This window comes from Temnothorax curvispinosus, unplaced genomic scaffold (genome assembly GCF_003070985.1).
Source record: "Temnothorax curvispinosus isolate PA1 unplaced genomic scaffold, ASM307098v1 QBEX01001498.1, whole genome shotgun sequence".
NCBI lineage: Eukaryota > Metazoa > Arthropoda > Insecta > Hymenoptera > Formicidae > Temnothorax > Temnothorax curvispinosus.
The window spans coordinates 374,921-393,314 of NW_020211278.1; the positions used below are offsets into that span (position 1 = coordinate 374,921).

Here is an 18,394-nt window from a genome sequence, read left to right on the forward strand (position 1 = left end):
AATTCCGCGATTTTTTACACTTCGAGAATTTACTTTAATAATTTATTTCAGGAAACGGATCCATTTGCCAGGAATAATATAATATAATATTAATATGGACTGTGCAATAAATATGTGAAATCGAATGTGTAACGTTTAGTTTTTTTTTTGTGTTTGAATAATTTCTATTCACGTGGAACTGTCATTATTTATCTGGAGGAAGCAAATTGTGTAGGATTAAAAATCTTAATTGATTGTATACCGAATCGTTTACGCACGATTCCTACTTATACGCGATTACATGTGTATTTGCCTGTGTTACGTCGAACCTAACCTATAGTCACGAGGATTTGACTTGTTTGCTGTTATCTAACGGTATAATCTGTCATCGTGATAGTGCACAACTCACTAGTCTCATAACGCTCGTCGTGATAACCTCTACGTTGCAATTTTTAATTTTTCAGTCTTCAAGGTTATTAAGTGCTATTCAAATATGAGCATTAACAGTCTGTTAACGAGCCTGTTATGTTTCGGTAAGTCAATGGACCTCGATACTTTGAACCACCTCTTGCAGAAACAATGAAATAATCCCGCTGTCAAGTACAGCAGTAGAATGTTAATGATAAATTCTCCTTTTATCGAGCTCAACATTTAGAATTTTATTAGCCATAATGTTAACCCCAAGCTCAGAATACATCTCACTGTTTAAAGTGGCACGCAAATGGACTTTTTTAATATTACAAACTTTGAATTTATGAAATCTATTATATTTCATGAAACGGGATGTTATTGTAAGCTAAAGTTTGTGCAGTTTTTCTGGTTTACAAGTGACTTTTATGTTTTGCTTCATATTCCGTGATTTCCACTTGTCCTTGAAATTTTCTTACGTAGAGTGATGAAATAAATACTAGATAATTGTAATATAATGTTGTACAGGACGACAGTGCACAAAATCTGCTGCTGTAGCACGATGCTACGCTTCTGTTGCTGCAAATCCAGTGGACAAAGACGGTGTAAAACCAAAGACTGGTATAGTAATGTTAAATATGGGTGGTCCTAGCAACACTGATCAGGTCCATGAGTATTTGTTAAGAATAATGACCGATCGTGACATGATCCAACTGCCAATTCAAAGGTTTTAATTTTATAATCTAAATTTTTATAGACATATCATGATATAGAAGCGGATATTATGTAGGAGATATCTTATATAGAAGTATGTTGCAGTAAATTAGGTCCTTGGATAGCCAAACGACGTACTCCAGAAGTACAGAAAAAGTATTTTGAGATTGGCGGTGGGTCGCCAATTCTAAAATGGACGAATAAGCAGGGCGAACTTTTATGCAGGAAGCTGGATAAAATTTCGCCTGAAACCGCACCTCATAAATATTATGTTGCCTTTCGGTACGCAGATCCTCTCATAGAGGATACTCTTGAGAGGATACGCAAGTACGGTTATCATATTTTCTTATTATTAGATAGATGTAATCTAATCTAAATATGTGCAGCGTATAAACATGATTGTAGAAACATGAATATTAGATAATTCGAATGAGTTGTGCTTTTTTTTCAGCGATGGAGTACAACATACTGTACTTTTTTCTCAATATCCTCAATATAGTTGTTCAACTTCAGGTTCCAGTTTTAATGCTATATACAATTATTACAAGACTAGGTGATTATTATATTTAATCCATTTTTAGCATAGATAAGACTAATTGCATATAGATTGACATGAAAGACTAATTGTTTTTGTTATCTATTTTTTCACATATTTCTCATAGCCAGATTTATTCAAAATTAGAGATGCAGTGTGTGTTCCGTATGCTATTGTTCAAATATATTTGCAATACATACGGAAAATATTTACATTATATGAATAAAATTATTGCCTCTATTGTTTTAATGTATAGGATATAATAAATAAGAATAAATAGAAAATAGAATATGTTAAAATCTATACACAGGAAACAAGTAGAATTTACTTTGCAGAGAGTTACCAAATGGCATGAAATGGAGTATAATCGATAGATGGGCCATGCACCCGCTTCTTGTAAAAACATTTGTCGAAAGGATTAAAGAGGAACTTGCACAATTTCCTAGCGAAAAAAGAGACGATGTGATAATTTTATTTTCAGCACATTCCTTGCCATTGCAGGTTACGATCATCGAATCAATGTGTATTTAGTTTTATAATTTCATTGAGAAATTAGTCTGATTTGTTTTTTTTCCGTAAATAGGTTGTAAACAGAGGAGATTCTTATCCCGCGGAAGTTGGAGCCACAGTTGCATTAGTGATGCAGGAATTAAATTACTGCAATCCATACAGCTTGGTGTGGCAATCGAAGGTATGTACATAAATGTACATGCTGTAAAATTTCGTTAAAATTTAACGAAGTTTAGCCGGTTTGGAGAAAGTGTTGCGTTTACTGCGTTATGTATTACGAAATATATGTATATATTTAGGTTGGACCTATGGCATGGCTAGGACCCTTTACCGATGATGCGTTGAAGGGTTACGTTAAACAGGGCAAGAAAAATTTTATTTTGGTACCAATTGCGTTTGTAAACGAGCATATTGAAACTCTTCATGAATTGGACATAGAATACTGCCGAGAGCTTGCTGAGGAAGTAAGAAATGCTGTCACATTTTACTGTCTAATATAAGGAACAACGAATATTTTATGTTTAATCATTCTAGCTTGGTATCGAGGGAATACGAAGAGCTGCCGCGCCTAACGATCACCCTATTTTTATCGACGCTTTGACGGACATTGTTGTGTCTCACCTTAGATCGAAACAATCTGTAAATCCGAAATTTTTAACACGATGTCCCCATTGCGTAAATTTAAATTGCGATGCCAGCAAAAAATGGTACGCTCAGATCTGTAAAGATTAATGGTATTTGCGATAACGCGCGAGCGAAATCATAATTATAAATATTATATTATATTTAAATATGAATAATTATTATTTGTATGATTTGGTATATCAATTATATGTAATGTTATATAATGGCTTGTTAATAATTGAGTGAAAATGAACAGATCCAATGGAATGTATATATTATATTTGGAAACCGTGCAAATAATATCGAATAAATTATGATACTTGTTTTATTTCGTAAATCCCTCGCAAAATTCCTCTAGAAGTTAACAGCTGAAGCAGCTGTGTTAATAAAAAGTTTTTATTTGTTTCTTATACGAACATATTGCTAGAATAATTTTCATTTATCTGTTCGCTCCCGACTGAATCATTTCAGGATAGCTGCAGTAATATCTAGTTTCCATTAATTTTTGTTGTTTGGTATATTTTGTTCGAATTCACGCATTCGGTGCATTTTACTTTTTTAACGAAGTAAAATCATAATTATACATCAGGTGTTGCAATCAGCGATCTCGATGTTACGCTTCTCCTTTACTTGCTTACCGGCTTCGTCTTGTAAAAGCATCGCGACAATCAGACCGTAATAATTCTATTATTGCTATACAAGAAAATTACTGCATGTCAAGCTTGATAGATCAGACCGTAATAATCCTATTATTGCTATACGAGAAAATTACTGCATTTTACATATCAAGCTTGATAATTTTCTTTAGCTGCACAGTTGCTCACAAGGTGCTCGCGATTTTGCGAATATTTTTCCATATATGTTCCTGCACATTTCTTGCATTTGCATGTAAATTTTCGAGATTTTATTATTGATGGAACCTTATTAAAATTTTTACAATTTATTTTTAATCTTTGAAACTCTAGATAAACTCGAGAGGATAATTATATATGACATACATTTAATAAATATTATATATTACATTCTTTTAAATAAGATGCGAGACAGCTATAAATAATTTTTCATTTTGCACTTACATTAATTTCAATGACTATTATAGTTTCGGTAATTGTATAATAAAGTTATCGACAAGAATATCGCTATGATTGATTATCTTTATTATTTGTAGAAATTCTTTTTAAAAGATATAAACTTTATTGTATGTACAGCTCGGGATTTCTCAGAGTTGACTCTAGTCGAAGCTTCGTCAGCCTTATCATGCCGTATAAAGCAAAGAATATTGTCACTAACAATATTATTTTAACCTCTTTGAAGTGACTTTCTTTGGTCACGTATGTAAAAAGAACATATTCAGGTTCTTTTCGAGACATTTAACGCAGTAAATCGGCTAGCGATTGTTCGACGGATTTCAACATGCTTAAAATGGAATTTATTTATTTTTATTAATTAATTAAATTAAAAAAATGCGTATTTCATTTCTTTTATATTTTATGTTGTCTACCGGCATATCGTAATGTTTACTCCAATATGCAGTAAATTATTCTGACGCATAAGTACCGGATTATATATCAAACTTTGAAAAAGCTTTTTTTCATTTTTCTCGCATTTCCAAGCGCAAATATGAAATACGATGATAGATGCAAAAAATTCTCTCGACCTCTTTCTGATCACGACGGTATAAGGATTAAATTTCTTGTTCCGTCAAGATAGGTATCACTAACTACGACTATACAACAACGGTGGTATAGTAAAGGTCGAGTTACATCAAAGAATCGAATAAGTTGATTAGGATTAGTGATCGGAGCTATTTGATTTTAATACTCAATCACAGATAAAGAAAAAAGTGAATTTAATGTCATGCTGATATTACTTTATATATCTTACGATGTGTAAAGTAAATTAATCTTTCCTTTGATAAATATCTATAATAATACGATATCTATGGCATGTACCTATATATACGATTTTTTCTGATATTGAGTGATTCTGGCACTGACGTTACTTGATATTAATAGTATTGATAGTAACAAGATTACAGATAGAAAGTAATCTCAAAATGTATACTTATTTAATTATTTGTATTGATTTATTGGGAAACTATTATTGTTGTTAAGATATCTCTTTTCTTTCTGTTGCAAGTTATATTGAAGAGTATTAATTCTTATGGAGAAAACTCGACTAAAGGAATTTGATTTTATCTAAAATAGTTTGTCTAACAGATATTTCAGGGTAGAAAATGAAATGTTTTCCAAAAGATCCATGTCTACATCTATATTCTAAAGTTAACTTTCTTCACTCGTATATTGAGTTACGCTAAATATTTTTGAATGTGGATAATAGGTACATGTTTCATCACTGGAAAAAATAAATAATTATTTTTAAGAATATATGAACGATTGAAAAAATCGTATTCGTTATTTTGAGAATGTCGAAATAGAAATATGATATCTAATATTAATTTATTAGTCGGTATATTTTCTTAAGTCGTGAAAGCTTAAAATATCGTTAAGGTAGTTCGTCCGTGACAGTACTGTCAAAAAGTTAACGATAGACAAAGGACATATAGCCTATAGGCTGCGTTCGGAAACTTCACTCGTGTGCACACCATGTGTCGTTCTGTCCTTGTTCAATTTTTAGTTAGTAACAAAGATAGAACAATGCTGGTGTGCACTCGAGTGAAGTTTCCGAACGCAGCCATAGTATTTGGCTGGGATTGTCCGCGTTATGCATGTGTCTGTGTAAGAATCTCATATGTACATACATATATATAGACACTAATGTGTGCTATTAGATCTTCAATGATTGGTTGTAGATCTTGAAAGGTATGCATCCACCGCTGTCAGAAATTGTGTACTTTACGTATCAATTGCTTCGAAAGACGGTCAAAGGTCTTGTATTTTTGTAAGAACATTCTTGTAAGTCTCTTTTTATCGTCTTCTTATTTTTCGTTAAAATCGTAAGAGTAGATTGATCTCTATTATTTCAACTTTGGTACGGTCAATCTTTTCAATTGCACATGTGTGTAGAGCGTGTTTACATTAATATGCTGTCCAAATTTTACAAGATTTCTAAGAAAATGAGTTTACGACGTACCACCTTAAATATTCGAATCAATCATAACAAATGAATCATGTAAATAAAGATAAAATAAATACTGTATGCAAATGACAGCATTTTGTTTTAAAATAAAAAGCATACCTACAATTAAAGCATATTTTACAATTCGTACCACGAATAATCTTTCGTTCGGTATTCTTTTTAACGTTATCATAACAACACACATTAACATCTCGAACATATGCGAATGCATATTGTAAAATACAAATTGTACGTTTTATTTTTATAATTTAAATACTTTATTCAACCAAGCAAATATTAATATACATATAATATAATTCCTTTTTGTTTCAAATTTTTACAGTATTTGCTTCGACAGGGGTGTAAGCGAAGACGATTACTATTAGTTTCGCTATTCATTATAAAACGACGAATAAAAACCGTGTCGTATTAAATTTAAGTTTTATACCTCAGCACGTCGTACAAGTCCTTCGATTTCTTCGCAGGTTCTTTACGACGAGGGGTTTATCCCAGCGACAGCGTCGTCGTCGTCGTCGTCGTCGCTGCCGCCGTCGCTGCCGTCCTCGTCGTCGGAGTGCCGTCTCCACCACCACCGCTGCCGCCGCCGCCGTCGCCGCTGCCGCCTCCGCGCTCGGGGTATCGAACGTGAGTCGCGCGGCGCTGCCTGCCGCGGCGCCAGCCATATAAATGCGTGGGGCCGGCGGGCGCGCTCAGTATGTGTCATGCTCTGCGAGCGCGCGCGTCGTCCGTGATGGCGGCCCGAGTGCGGTTGAAGATGCGCCGCTTCACCGGCGTGTCGCCGCTCGCCGTTCTGCTCGCGGTGTGCGCTGTGTTGGCTCCTGCCAGCGGGATGTTCGAGCACCGTCACTGCGATCACCAGCATCCGCGGGCGCACGAGGTAAGTGCCGAAAGTCCGTTTCCCGGAGCGATGAGGGTCGATTCTAACCTCTCTCCGCGCTCTCCTCCGTTTCTGCGCCTACGGCGTTACTCCGCTCTCGCTCCGCTTTCCTATCCGCGTGTATATACGCGACATCTCGTATCTCTGCGTTGCCTTTAATCTTCGCTGTATATTTTCGCGTCCGTCGCAATCGCGCTTCTCCGTTTTCTGTCCACACACACGCCGAATGAGTTTTTATCTCGCCGAATGTGTGGAACGTTGGGCCGAGCGCGACGGATCCAGTCACCGTTACTCGCGGTACTCGCGGTAGTAACGTCGCGTGCGTTCGCACGTGTTCGCTCCGTCTCTCTCTCGCCCGCGTTGTGAGACGGTAACAGCTGATCGCGTTTAACGACAGTCTTCAAACATTTCGACCGCTTTCTTTCGTTGCACAATCTCTCGTAATATCGCTAAAGTGATGTAAATGGTGCGCGGCTCACTGTTACTAAATTCGTTACGGTCTTCGAATTCTTATGGTTATCTTCACAGAATTGATCGCGGAACGATTAAAGACGTGCGTAAATGTCTCGTTTTCGCGCGACGTGTTTCAACGCGCCATTCATACGTTGCGCCGATAGAAGGAAGACTTCGGTGAGTGTTTCCATGCGCGGCGGCGGGAGGGGAGAAACACGTGTTTTCGGAACAGCACGTGCTGCTGCGGGATGTCTCGGGCGCGTTGACCTTCCAACCGACGCGACGCGTCGCGCGTTTCACGAACGACCGGGCTCGATGACGCTTTACGGTTTATAGCTATTGATATTATTGAGAGACGGAGTATCGCTCTAAAAATCTGAGATATTTTAGAGAGTCGTTAAAATCAACCGCGCGGGTTTCGTCAATACTTTCCATTACCTTTCCCGTTTTTCCGTTTGATCTCGCGTCGCATTGACAGTATACTGTCTGTAGATATTTATAGAGATGTGAGGTTCGCGTAAACAGCGCAAGATATTGACTAACTCTTGTTATAAGATATTTTAACTCTTTGCAGTTCTATTTCTAGTTCGATATAATGCTCCGCGACAGCCTATTGATGATTCTTGAAGCATTTAAATTTGCCCGTATGTGACCTGATTGTAATCGGCAAATTATATTTTTAAAACTATAAATTATTTTAAATAATAAAAATTCTTTGAATTATTAGACCCGTTGTTTAAATAAAATTGAGGACAGAATATTCCATTTTGGCTTATTTGTGGAAAATAATTTGAACTGCAAAGGCTTAATATATGATTTGTAAAGACATTGATTTTATTTATGAACAACAAAGGATTTGTTGATTGCTATTTGAGGTACGAAATTGTTGCAGTTGAAGTAATTTTATAATAGTGTATTTAAGAACTAATGTACCTCCATCGTTTATTGGTTCACGCAATTTGCGTGACCGATTGTCTGCATTGTCTTTTCGAGGAAAATGGAATTATATTTGGATGAGATATATGTCGCAATATAATGATTTAACTATCTATATTACCACGTTTTCGATGTGTGCTGTACTTTTGAAGATCATTTACGTTCCATCGTACGGATATTGTTTATCTCATTAAATCCCTATCATTCGTTATAATATGCGTTCTTTAGACTGCTGCATAATATTGCAGAACGAACTTCACTGATATTTGATGCTTAATGAATAATTCATAATTATTGTAATAATCATATCATCGATGAATATTAATTATATTCGTTGCAAATATTAATTACTATGTCGCGAATGTTCATTGATCTATAGGATATTCCATTATCTGACGCCATTTTCTACTATTGTGGGTAAACTTGTCAAAGCAGAAATAGTTTCGGTAATTAGCGTCTATAAATGAGAAGCCGTTTGCTTTCTAATTCAGCTGCAAATTGAAAATTAAATTTTTTAATCGATTTTGTGATATTTTCTGTTTTAACAAATTGATTAGAAGTTACAACAATTTAATACTGAAGTTGTACAACAGTTAATATTGAAAATTGAAAACTTACGAGAAAATACTTATCAAGCTTTGATTAAAGAAATATTCATTTCGCTTTGATCAAAGAGTCTGTATGAGAGAACCGCGAGATTGGTGGGAAATGTTATATCGTATGACTTGTATCGTTTATTGGGTACTGTAATAGTTTTGCGCAAATTTTAATTTCGCCCTTTTGAACGGCGAAATATTTTTCGTATGACAGAAAACAATCGACAGCGATATGGTACAAGTTTTAAAATCGTGAATAGGCAGACAAGCCCAGTCATCCGTTTCCTTTTCCATCTCGGCCCCTTTTTGCTCCCGGAAAAATATACTCAATTTTCAGGATTGGAACGATTGGTGTACGATGATTCTCTATTCGTAGAACGAAGTAACTTGATTGACTTTTCACTCGGTCAGATTTGACAATTTTTGCTTGGAAAAGTCAACGTAAAAATTCCTTCAGAAATAAAAATGCAACGTTCCGTAATTTTCAAGATTTTCTTTCACGCGATAAGAAAAAACGAATAGACTTTTATCGTTATCAAACATATATAGTATATCAAGCTTCCATAAAAACTAAATTTATGATGCGTGAAATTAAAAATTTAGTGGCGATTTTTTAATTTTATCTTTAGCCCTTTTTGTTAAGCTACGGTGCAAAAGCATTGTATTTTCGCCACTTTAAAATACAAATCCGGGTCAAAAACATATTTTTCTCCAGGGAGCCGGTTATTTTCTTGCGAAAAAAACAGGTTTTTCCATTTCGATATGAAATTGGGTGAAAAACCAGAATATTTCGACGGCACAGTGTTGTGCCCATGGGCGCAACTTCAGAATCTAACGATTCTATTGTTAGCATGTGTGGTACGTGAGTTTACATATCATTCAAAACAAAAATAAAAAATGTTAACATTCAATGTTTTGCTCGGAGAAAATGAAAAGTAAACGTATTCCATCGCGGCGTGCGTTAAAAATACATGTCGGAACAATGCGATTATTACATGAATGTGCATTACGTTATTATTAATCCCCAAAACTTTATAACAGTGCATTAAACGAACAATTTTTTTGAATGGTTGTCGATAAATCAATCTTTTTCTCAGTCTAGGAGAAAATAGTAAAGATTTATATTTGCGGCGTAACTTATTTCTTATTACAGACTAACCAGTTTCTAACGTTTCGGCAAACGAGTCAAAGTGCTTTTAGTCGAAGTGTACGGTGGTTTTATACGTAAGTGCAGTATTCGTTTTAAGGATCGTTTTAGTGAGAATTTGTATGCGAATGTAAAAGTTTACGATCGTTCCACTCGTGCTTATGGCACCTTGTACTAGTATTCGGGGAACTTTTCTGTTTGGCGATCCCACTGTCATCACGTATCAATTTTGCGCTCCTAAGGACGTACATAAACTCATCTTTTGGTAGGATTGCCCTTTCTTCCGTAGTCGTAGGGTCTGACGATAAAAGAGACATGGAATTATGCGAACTGCCTGTCCCTCGCTGGCGATCAGCCAACTCTTTTCTGCCAAACTAATAATACGGGAAAGTCGGTATGATGCGTAGTGTAAATTTATTTTCCTTTTCAAATTTGGTCATATTTTTCCTCTTCGTAAAAGTCGCGTAATAATTTATGTAACTGCCGTGATTTTAATATTAAAACTGTACGAGGAAAATTAATTATTTCGAATTAAATGTACGAACAGGAAAGACGGATGAAATCTGAACCTTTTGTATCAAGTTTAAATCTGTTTGACGCGACGAAATTGCACTCGTAACATCTATAAAAGGGATAATTACCACGTAATGTCTTGCAATTTGTTCGCGCCGCGAGAAGTGTCGAGTTTTTTCATTACGATTGTCTCCGTAATTTTCCTCGTCTGCGAGAAGAACGCACGACGCCGAGTGTCAAGTTTTCATTACGATTATCGAAAGTACTTTGCGCTCGCTTACTGTCGCGACGAGAATAAAAGTAAGACGAGGGTCGCACGATTTCGTAGGAAAAACTTTTCTAGTACGTGCGCTTCAATGAAAGTGTAATGTGAGTGGAATTTCACTGGAGCACACGTAGGCGCGCGCGCGCGTTCTCTCGCAAAATCCGGTATTTTTCTTTGGCATTGATTTATTTACGAGGCGGTCGGCTGAAATCTCGTGTGCGGAAAGGTTATTAAGAAACTCGATTCCCATCGAAGTTTATGGGCTTCGTGAGATGTGCAACGATATATGTGACGGTGAGGGGCTTAAGAGGGAGGACATCGTGAAAAACCGGACACGCGAGCTTTACGTATTGCATTTTTTTCGACGATCCCTCGACTCGGATCGATCGATCGAGGGCGTCAAGACCTGTCTGCGCCGACAAATTATAGATGGTATACAGAAACCGTGATGGATTATCGATGATGGTACATTCTCATCCGGGCAATCGGTATTTACGCATATCTCGTTCGAGAAAATTTTATTTCTCAAGCACGCTTTTCCGCGGTGAAATATTTGATAAAATTTTCGATATGGACTTTTAAACATACAAACATATTTAAATGCATATTTATTTAATTCTGATGGCAAACAAATTCTGGTTGAGAAATTTTAATGTGGAAATATTCGTTTTTAGAAAATAACGCTTATTTCTCTGTGCGGACTTGTTAATTTTTTAAAATTTAGTTTAAATGATATAGTTAATTATGTTATGAGTTTACATGTTAATTAAATATTTTACCTGAAGAAGACGTTTCATACTGTATTTGTATAATAATTCAACGTACTACATTTTAATTAAATTTTTAAATTAAATATTATTGTCACAAGTCTAACGGTATTAATTTTATGCATAATGCATAATGCACTAGAAGTTAGCATTTAAAATCCAGACATTACAAGATTAGTGTATAATTTTATTTCAACAACTGTTTTAAACAAGGTTTTAAACTTGATTGTTGGCAAACTTAATGGATTTATTCAGTTTTAAAAAGATAGACGACAAAATTGATGAAACGCGACAATAAGCTAAATAGCGAGCTAAATATATATTCTGGAATATATAAATATCGTTTACGTTATTCCAAGCGTGGACGTTGCAATCTTTCGAAAGCGAGTTAGCACGTTGCAAAATCTTGTGCTCAATGTAACGAATCGTCAAGGATACTGAGAAACTTGCTGGTATAAATAGAATTATCTGTATATACTTATGTATATAATACATATGTAAGTGGTAACAAAGAACAATGAATCCATGATTGATTATAAAGTGAGAAATATTTTTAAAATTAACGGAGTGAGTGATTCATATAGATGCATATATCTGACATCGATAATATGATATTAATTAATTCTAATTACAGAAAAAATATATATTATATGATTGAATCAATTAATCATAATTACAAAAAATATCATATATTATCAAGTAATATCATATAATCATTTTACGAACATATTCTAATAACGCAGAAAGTATATGTTACATATAAAAGTTTGTGTTATAGAGTTGCAACATTACTACGAGAAATGCATATTTATAAGATCTAAATTTTATAAAGTTGCTTGTGTGGGAAGATAATGATTCGTATGTATAGTTTTGTAATCCGGCCATCTGGCACCGGTTAATTAAGAGGATCTTTGTAATATTCGCACGCAAACGCTCGATTAGATGCTGACGTGTACTGCTATGTGTGTCTTTACATTTGATAGGGAATAATACTTCACGCAATAAGAATCGTAACTAGAAAATATCTCTCGCAATCGCGTGAGTTTACCGAACTGTAAAAAGTGAAACGAGACGATAGATTTGAATCTAAAGATAGAGTGCAATAGTATCGTTGATAAAAGCAATGGTTTTGTAGCGATTCGTTTTGTTAAATATGCAATTTTTTATGCATTTAAGTAAATGTTGGACAAAAGATATTTTAATATTTGAAGCATACAAGAGATATACTATCTGTAATTTAACACTTCGCAAAGTGATAATATAATTAAACAACATTAATTTGATATTCTAATTAGTTTATTTTTTGTGCTTTATCTCGCGATATTGCAATATGTACATTACACAAGTGGAAGTTAAATATAAAGTTTTTAACTTAAATCTAAAGCAAGATTTGTTAGCAATTAAAAAGAAATTTTTATAGCATTTACCATATGAATATAAAGTACATTTATTCGATTTATCATGCGTGTATTAAAGTTTTGTTTGTGTAAAATTATGCAATGTATATATTCAACGAATAAGGAATTAACGTATATAGATTACGATTTTCTGCGAACGTAAATCCAGATCGAGGATTTGAAAACTCCAGGCACGTGCGATTTAGCCGCGTTTTATCCCGACCGAATGTGGAAACATATGCAAGCTGTGCTTCGAAGCACTTGCGCGCCAACCGCTTTAACATACTCGTATTAACTGTTAATCAGGTCGGGGATGCAACACTCCTCATTAGTAGCTTCTGATTACGCGGCCTACTTAAATCAGCGCGCAACAAAGCTTTCTAAATTGTTGTTTGTATATTGTATCACTTCCGCGCACGTCGGGAGAGGGAGGATTTGATAACAAACGTATCACGTCTATAACCAAGGCCATGCATTATATCCGATACGGTATGTTACAACGGGGGGCACGGTATGTTGAACGGGCAAATTAAATTTCATCTCCATAATGTTTGTAACAATGGTGATCTGGTAACGCCGCGGCTCTTATCAATGGGTAATGATTATTGCCCGCGCAGTTTCGCGTATGTCGCTTCGTATGTCGCTCGTAACACGCGCTTCATCCGCCCTCGTCATACCAATCATTTCATCAAAACATCTACGCGGCGCATCCGTTCATGTTATTTGCTGTCGCTATCAGTAATCAGGCGATGTACTCCGCGGTAGCAAATCGCACGTATCGCGAGAAAGCGCTACGCGATGAAACAACTTTCACATAACGAACATCTTTCAACATCAATAAGCTTTCTATCGCTAAGTATATACATATATGATTCTATACATGATATAGGTATGTAGCAGTTTTGGAAAATTGTTTTTCCATATGATGAATATTTAATAATTTCACTTTCACATGAAATCAAACTAGTTAACTCTATGAAATAAAAAGTAGAGAAAATTGAGAAGATTATGAACGAATTATATGTCCCGATAAAAAATTAAAAAATGTACAGTTGTACAAATGTGGAGTTGGATCAGATTAGCACGCTTCCGAAAGATTAAAAACTCACTCTTATACTTTTAAAATTATTCTATATGATTTATTTATACACGATGCATATTTTATCCCGATAATAAATTCTATAACAATTTAATTATATATTGCTTTTAGCAGTTAACGATACAGTGATGTATGTTAGTCGAATAAAGTAATTACATCGTACTATTACGTGATTAAGAATCAAAAACTGAAATTATGCTGTTTGCTTCATAATTTGATAAAGATATTTGTATGCCTCTGTGTGCCTAAGGCAAAATATCGTGATAGCAATGGTAGGCAACCAGAACTGTTAACGAATGTCGAAATAAATCCAATTTTAAACTCGACGGTTACAAATGATTGGATGAACGTGTTCCGGTAGATAACTTCGATGAAACGTTCCTCCATTAATTGAACTTGCAATCAAGTCGAATTCGTTTAATCTAGACTGACTCCGGGCTGAGATTAAACTTTTTACGTTTGCGTAGAACGTTGATTGACCTCGAACGATGAACGGAAGATATGTAGTTGCGAGAGATAAATTGATTTGACGTAACGGATATCTCTTCAAAGAAAATAATTCTCATTTTACTCTTCCGATGCGCTCATGAACAGGACGTTCTCAAAATTCTAAACACGAAAAATGCGAATCTTGATTTATTGAAAGAAATTTCATTGCAACCGGTTCCTGGATGCTTTGGCATTTACCTTGTATAGCGAAGAATGGCATTCCGTACGCGTCCGGATAATTATCAACTGTGTACGAACAAAAGCAAATTAAAATGCTTCTAGAGTCGCTTTTCACGTTCGCTGTTGCTGGGAAATGCAAACTTTCTCCTGGCAGGCTGAGAATTTAATAAAACGAATCGCTCACTCGGGAGTAGTATAACGGTGTAACCTTAACCTCGATCAAAATAGTGGGACGTGAAATTGGCGGAGTCGCGCGTCACCGGAGCTGGATTACGTATTGCCTTTGCGGCCGCTTTGAAAGTTTCGGGGCATCGCTTCGAATGAAAATGGATGGCCGGTCGCTCTTCGTGCGGCGCGACGGTTCTCTTTTTTTCTTCCCCTTTTCTACCGCTACTGCGCTTGTTCTCGTCCTTTTACGTCTCGTTTTTTCGCCGCTTTTTGCCCGGCCAACTTTTGCGTCCCTAGGGACCGCGCGAATTGCATAGCCATGCATATTCGGAACTTTCTGCCGGCGTGGCACCTTCGGTTCATCCTTTCGTTAATAAAGAACGGCCCGTTTGGGACATCGATTCGATCGGAAAAACTGCCAACTAATTTCTCGCGTATAGGCATATCGGAATCCGCTATCGCTTGTCTATATGTTCGAGTAAAAAGAGGCGCGCGACGTGATTTGTCCGTAAGATAATATTTCATGTGGCCGACAACATGCGAGTTTATTGATATAACAATCAATTTTCTGGTAAAACTGATATTTAGTGCAAATCTGCAATGTTTGATACTTTCTTTATTTTAGGCACACACGCAATTTCTCTCGCGGTAATTAAATTTACGCCGTACGAGTTTCGATTATCTCCAATTGCCTCTCTTTATATTTACATCCGACAGATTGAGATTTATTTATTGAAATTTGAACGATTTTACTGTTATTGGAATTAATTAAAGTTAAAAGAAACTTTTATACGTTGAGAGAAGTACATTTATTTCGTATGAGCCAAATAAGAAATTGTTGAGTTCTTTTAGATAACAGCGTATCCTTATTTGAATGTGCATGCTTTACAGCAATGTGTGTAGAAAAAAATATTTTTCTCAGATGAGACTTTAGTTAATTCTCTTATTGACAGTTTAGAGTCAATTTTCAAGAAAGATTACTTATGTATTCTATTTATCGTTTAACTTTCAAAATTCTTTGATTTGCGTACTACAACACCCTTATAGCGTGTGTTATTAAGGGAACTTTATTGGCATAAATCCCGCAGTCAGACCGCGTGAATGCGGTCGACTGACTGGCCCGTCTGTCCAACGATAGGTCATAGTTTTCGCAGGAAACGTTCCGGATTAATCACGGCGGATTGTTTGAACAGACAATGGCAGTCACGGGTAAACTCGAGGTGTAGATGAATATGGTTCAAAGCAGCAGGGCACGAAACATTTCGGGAACGTCACTACTGCGCTAATTAGTCGACTATTCGCAGATGAGCTTAATATTCCATTTCCGCAAAGGTGGCCGCGTTTCACATTTTCTGCTACGCATACTGAAATATCGCGTCTCAACCGCTGTCGTTCTTTCGTCGCAAAGTTTGCCGGTCCGTTGTTGAATCTGCCCGTTTTTCCGACAACGCGGTCTTGATTGCGAAAAATTACGCTATTCTTGTGAACTTTGGCAACCGTGACGAAGTCTTTTCATGGTTACAAACGGTGCGATTTCTATTATGAGAGAATGAAGGATTTCTGTACCGATTTGGACATGATAGCAACTGGTATAAAGAGTAAATATAATCTTTCATTAAAATATCCGAGAGAAAGCAATAATTATCTGCATATAATTTAAATAGAATTCGAATGAAATAGTTGAGAGTTATAATTGAGAACTATAAATATTTTTACGCTCATCTGAAGTTGGCAGATATACTGAACTACTTAAAAAAGTAATTAAACTCTCAGAAACTCTTGGAGATATGAATTTTTTTCTATTTTTGCAAAGCGTGATATTTCATGACATCTTTTTTGTTGATCAAGTTTTACGATAGACGCTAAGTTGTCAACTCTCGTCGCAGTTGTTGAACTTATTATGTATTCCACGTCCAATCGCGACTCCCGCTTCCATTATTTATGTCAACCGCCAACTTGTCCTATAAAATAGTATTCTTCTTGACCTGGGAGGAAGCGTTCGCGTGTCGACGTCTCCGCGAGGCACAATTTCTTGGCGGTGCGCCAAGCGTGACCCTCTACACTAGACAACGTCACGCCCATCTTCACAAGTGTTGTAATTCCGGCGCTCTTGACGAAGTCGAGTAACGAGGGGATCTTTAGAGTGGGCGCGAGGGGGGAAGGCGGGTGGAAAGAGTACGCAGGGATTTCTCGCGAGCGAAACGCGCGAGATTTTCGACGGTAGATCCGGCACGTCGAACGAGAATCCGGAGCGAAGTGGCCTTCCGAAGTAAACCAATCTGGCCGGGGCTTTACGTCGCTTTCGTTCTTTCTTCGGTAAAAGTTCCCGCGCTTCACTTGGGCGGTCCCGTGAATGCGCCGGGAATGCCGGTGTAAGCGAACAGTGTGCAGTTCGTGGGTGGCCCGAAGGTGGGATGAATGAAGAGGCAACTGGAGTTGCGCCCATCGATCGGCCCATTCGCACGTGCACATATGCTGCGTCGTACAAGAAACCAAAGCCCCGACCGAGCCGAGCAAAATAGGATTTCTTCTTTCTTGCCGATTGTGATATCAATCAGATACATATATGGAGGGGTAAAAACCATAGTAGTGTAAGTCAAATTTTTAAAAATATTTTCTCATGTGCATAGATGCAATTTATATATTGTATACAGATTGCATCTATACACACGAGAAAATATTTTTAAAAATTTGTCTTGCACCACTGTGGTTTTTACCCCTCCATATATACTCTTTTGCTTCGAAAGCAGGGTCTTTTGATTTTCTTATTAATAGACCAGTCGATAATGTTATATTTAGAAGAATATTATTTCAGTTATAGTACAGTTATAGACTGTTGATATTAATATCAACGCTAATTGTGGTTTAATTCTGTTTTTTTTTGCTATTAGTTTTCTATATCAAGTATGAATTTCTCTATAAAAATTTAGTACACGTTAGAAAAGAATTGACCTCTACTTTGAGCATGCGGGCTTTGAATAATATTTCTTTTTAGACGTTTAGACTTTTCTGAATGAACGAAAGAATGAAGTCTTTTTCCTTTTTCTTTACGATAGTCACAATCTTCATGATATATACGCACAAGTATGTCATATTGTGAATATGACAAAAAGAAATAATATCTTCATGATATCTTGAATTTTTTAATATTAATTTTTCTTATTTTCTCTCTCTTTCTTGATTCAGGTAAATGTATTTCTATTTGGCGTTTCGGTATTCTTCGAATGTTATATTGTTTTGCAACGAATATTTCAATTGCGCTTCAGTAAATCTGCCTGTAAAAGATTAACCGTTTGAAAATATTTAGGCACTCGTTCAATTAACTATGGATTATTGCAATAGCGATGAATTGTGCTAATTGTAAGCGGTTTTACAGCATCGCGTAATATATAGACGTTCACCGAGAAATTAAAATTCGAATTGCCTCATTTGGTTTAAATGTATCAATATTTATGAACAAATGGTTCTCGGCGATTAGGGGAAAGCGAATGTTTGTACGGTAGAGTGGATTCGGTTGATTAACGCGAGACGAAAATAATGGTGTGCCTTCATCCCGATGCTGCTAGCTATTAATTCGCCCATAATTAATGATCGATTTAGATCGAAATCGAAATCAAGAGCCATGACGTCGCGGTTGA

General features: G+C 36.1%; 3 protein-coding genes across 3 annotated transcripts in view; all 3 read left to right on the forward strand.

Annotated features, from left to right (window-relative positions):
* The window catches only part of LOC112465244, an 11,951-nt gene extending 11,874 nt beyond the window's left edge, over positions 1-77 (forward strand). Inside the window, exon 4 of the mRNA XM_025032724.1 lies at positions 52-77. Coding sequence (XP_024888492.1) covers positions 52-77 — 26 coding nt within the window. The remainder of the gene's footprint in view (positions 1-51) is intronic.
* On the forward strand, positions 7-3,087 carry LOC112465197 (ferrochelatase, mitochondrial). Its single transcript, XM_025032634.1, has 9 exons — positions 7-354; positions 444-512; positions 916-1,114; positions 1,207-1,428; positions 1,553-1,654; positions 1,972-2,137; positions 2,220-2,327; positions 2,446-2,610; positions 2,681-3,087. Exons 2-9 carry the CDS (start codon positions 473-475, stop codon positions 2,876-2,878), a joined length of 1,200 nt encoding a protein of 399 aa, XP_024888402.1. The 5' UTR covers positions 7-354; positions 444-472; the 3' UTR covers positions 2,879-3,087.
* A 3,475-nt stretch (positions 3,088-6,562) lies between these two features.
* LOC112464739 (leishmanolysin-like peptidase) overlaps positions 6,563-18,394 on the forward strand; it is a 259,428-nt gene continuing 247,596 nt past the window's right edge. The window contains exon 1 of the mRNA XM_025031897.1: positions 6,563-6,746. Within this exon, the coding sequence (XP_024887665.1) occupies positions 6,564-6,746 (183 nt within the window). The 5' untranslated portion in view covers position 6,563. The remainder of the gene's footprint in view (positions 6,747-18,394) is intronic.